Source organism: Vanellus vanellus, assembly GCF_965231255.1.
Source record: "Vanellus vanellus genome assembly, chromosome: 4".
Lineage (NCBI taxonomy): Eukaryota > Metazoa > Chordata > Aves > Charadriiformes > Charadriidae > Vanellus > Vanellus vanellus.
In genome coordinates this window covers 73,781,771-73,785,053 of record NC_138909.1, presented here as the reverse complement: position 1 = coordinate 73,785,053, position 3,283 = coordinate 73,781,771, and the positions used below count along the sequence as shown (strand labels likewise).

General features: G+C 58.4%; 1 protein-coding gene across 1 annotated transcript; it reads right to left on the bottom strand.

The window, feature by feature from the left end:
• Positions 1–1,339: 1,339 nt before the first annotated feature.
• On the bottom strand, positions 1,340–2,373 carry GSX2 (GS homeobox 2; the record flags this gene model as incomplete). The annotated part of the gene is made up of 2 exons (XM_082483145.1): positions 1,340–1,680; positions 1,866–2,373. The coding sequence occupies 2 exons, from the start codon at positions 2,371–2,373 to the stop codon at positions 1,340–1,342; spliced, it is 849 nt and encodes a 282-aa protein (XP_082339271.1).
• Positions 2,374–3,283: the final 910 nt, after the last annotated feature.

Below are 3,283 nucleotides of genomic sequence, written 5' to 3'. Positions count from 1 at the left end.
AAGTTAGGGATCAAACATGAGAAATGTAGGGATTGTGCAGGGAATTATTTACCTAAAAGGTTTTGCAATAATTTTGGAGGCTGAAGTCAAAAGTGTAGGTGGGGTTGGTGGGAAACCCACCCAAGAAAAAGGTGTGAGTGGGGAATAAAACAGTGTGCGAGCGGCACTTCTGATCTGCTCATATGCCATCTGCCAGGACTGCAGGAACCAGGAAAAAAAGTTATAAAGAGGGTCTTTTGGGACTAACCGACTCCAGCTCCATCCCACTCCGCACCAGCCCCCTGCCAGGAGCTCAGGACGGACCTCCCAAAGCAGAGGCAGAATTTGGCCCCCGGAGCGGCGGCCCGGGGCCAGCGGCAGTCGGGTGTCCCCGGCGCGGTCGCCACCGGGCGAGCAGACGGGAGAAAGCTGTCAGCCGCGGCGAGGGCTGGAAAATAACACAAAGCTGCTCGGCTTAGAAAAGCGGCTTCATTTGCATTCCGCTCGGCCGGAGCGGGGTCCCCCCCTCACCCTCCTCCGCCCCCCAGCCGGCCCGAGGCGCAGGGGAACAGAAAACATCTTCGGGTTAGTAGCCGATGGCATTTATTTCTAGTCTTTACGGAGGTCGGACACATATACACCAACGTTTTCACCGTACAAAGGATTGCAAAGAAACGCACCCTGCCCCAGCCAGTCCCACCTTCGCTGCTCGGACGGGGCTGGTACTTGGGGCAGAAAAGAGGGGGGGAGAAGAAAAAAATTAAATTCTCGTCTGATCTCATTTATTTAAATAAATATAAATATAAATTTTATATAAAACTATTCACAAACAAACCGCCTTCCCAAACCCAAACGACCGATCTTCGTTGCTTCCTTTCCTTATTCTGGTTAAGAAGTCCGTCCAGGAGGTTCGCAGCCCTACAGGTTTTTGTTTGCTTTTCAGTTTTTTAATGCCTCGTCTTTCGGTTCCAAATACGTTGTTGGGTTTTTCTGGTTTGTTTTTTGTTTGTTAGTTTGTTTGTTTATTTGTTTTTTTCCTTTAAACTGCCTGGAGAGGGAGGCGGGGGGAGGCACCCAGGGCCGTGTGAGTCCAGTCCCCTGTTACACGTTAGGCAGAGCAGGTGCCCGCTCCTGGGGTTACATAAATAACGTTTTAGTTGAACTCTCACGACTAAAACATTTACATTCAAAAAAATATATTTCTCTCTCTATTACAGCGAAGGGATGAGAATGAACCTCCCGGCCGGCGAGGGCCAGCCCGTTCCCGGTGGGCGGGCTGCTGTCCGCCGGGGCAGCGGTGCCAGGTGAGCCGCCGCGCCGCCGTCCCGCTCCGGACCGGCCCCGGTGCTGCAGGTCGGGCTTATAACGGGGAGATCTCTTTATCCTCGGTAGCCGACGAGGGGGATAGAGACTCTTCGTCCTCCGACCTGGGGTAATGCCCCTGGCTGGTGCTGCACTTGCAGCCCCCGTGCGAGTTTCGCTGGGCGCCTTTGCCTTCTTTCTTGTGCTTCACCCTCCTGTTTTGGAACCAGATTTTCACCTGCTTCTCAGAGAGGTTCAGGTAGGTGGCTATCTCGATCCTCCGCAGCCGGGACAGGTACATGTTGGACGAGAATTCCCTCTCCAGCTCCAAGAGCTGGGTGCTGGTGAAAGCTGTCCTCATCCTTTTCCCGTTTTGAATTTGGCTGGAATCGGACCCTCCTGGACGGGAGAAGAAGCGAGAACTTCAGTGGGACGGGGGAAAGAAAGGGGGGGGGGGGGAGAAGAAAAAAAAAAAGGGAGAAAAGACATTTTCCCCGCAGCTTTCCGCCCCGGGGCACCCTCGGGGGGACCCCTTCTCCCGCTGCCCCCCCCCTCCCCATCCCCGACGGCCGCAGGGCTCCTACCCATGCCGAGGCAGTGAAACCTCCGGTGGTCGCTGACGCTGTAGGCGGTGGCGGTGCAGGCAGGGGGGTGATGTGCCGGGTGCCCCAGGGCGGCGGCGGCGGCAGCGGCGGCAGCGGCGGCGGCGGTGGGGACGGAGGCGGCGGGCGGCGGGTGCTGCGGCGGGGGGTGAGGGTGGCCGGCCCGCGGGCAGCACTGGGCCTCGCCGCCGGCGGCGGGGAACTGGCTCTTCAGCAGGGGGATGGCCCCGCCGCCCCCGCCGCCGCCGCCGCCACCGCCGCCGCCGCCGCCGCGGGAGGAGTGGAGGTGCGAGGTGACACAGAGCGGGCAGACGCAGAAAGACCCGCTCTTACGGGACGGGCAGCCCGGGCCCGACACCGACATGACGAGGGGGGAAGGCATGCTGAGAGGGATGAAGAAGTCCTGGCCGTGGTGATGCTCAGGCAGGGAGGGAGCCGGCCTCGAGGAGTCTTTGATGATTAAGGAGTCGACATAGAAAGAGCGGGACATTTCGGAGGGCTGCCGAAAGCCGGGGGCGGCTCTCCCAAAGTCGGGTTTTTTCCTGCTTGGCCAAGTTGCCACTGAAGTCCTGGCGAGGCGAGAAGGTGCTTATGTTTGAGAGCTGAACAAAAGGGTCCCTGGAGAGGGCTGGTCTTAAAGTCCCCCCGCCTGGATCCCCTGCGCCGGGGTTTTATATCAACTATTTAAACACGTGATGGCTGAAAGCCTCGCAGATCTAAATCTCCCCGGCTTCCCAGGCCGGCAGGAGAGGCTGCCGGGGGGGGGGGGGGGGGAAGCAAAGCGGGGGGGCCCAAAGTGTGCGTGCTCGCTCGCTCGCTGCCCGATGGCTTCGGTCCTTCGCCTCCGCCCCAGATAAATTATAGGAGCGAGGAAGCCGGGGAGGGGGAGGCTGCCCCGGCACATCCCCCTGTCAGCAAACCTCGTGTGTGTGTGTGTGTGTGTGTGTGTTAAAATCAGTCGGAGGGTGTTTCTGCTCGGGTTTTTTCCCGAGGAGCACGCTCCTTTCCCCGCAGGGAGAGAGGGGAGCAGGTGATGAGCTGAAAACAAGCGGGTCAACGCCGATCCCCCCACACCACCCCCGGGTAAAGTATCATCCAAGTGGCCGTGAATCCCACGGGGGCGTGGGGCCAGCACCTTTCCACGGTCTGGTCCAGGACTCCTTCAGGAGGCCCTTTCCGCACCAGAGGAGCCAGGGTCACAGATACAGACATAGATATAAAGTTCGGGATCGCACGTGTGCGCGGGTACATACGCACGTCGGGTGGGTTGTTTTTTGTATTTTTTTTTCTCCCCTCGCCCTTTTCACCCCGAGTGAATCTTGCCAAATTGGCAATTACTCCAACGGACAAAGCTTTCAAATACCTGGACACTTTTCAGCCAAACGGTATCAAAACGGAAA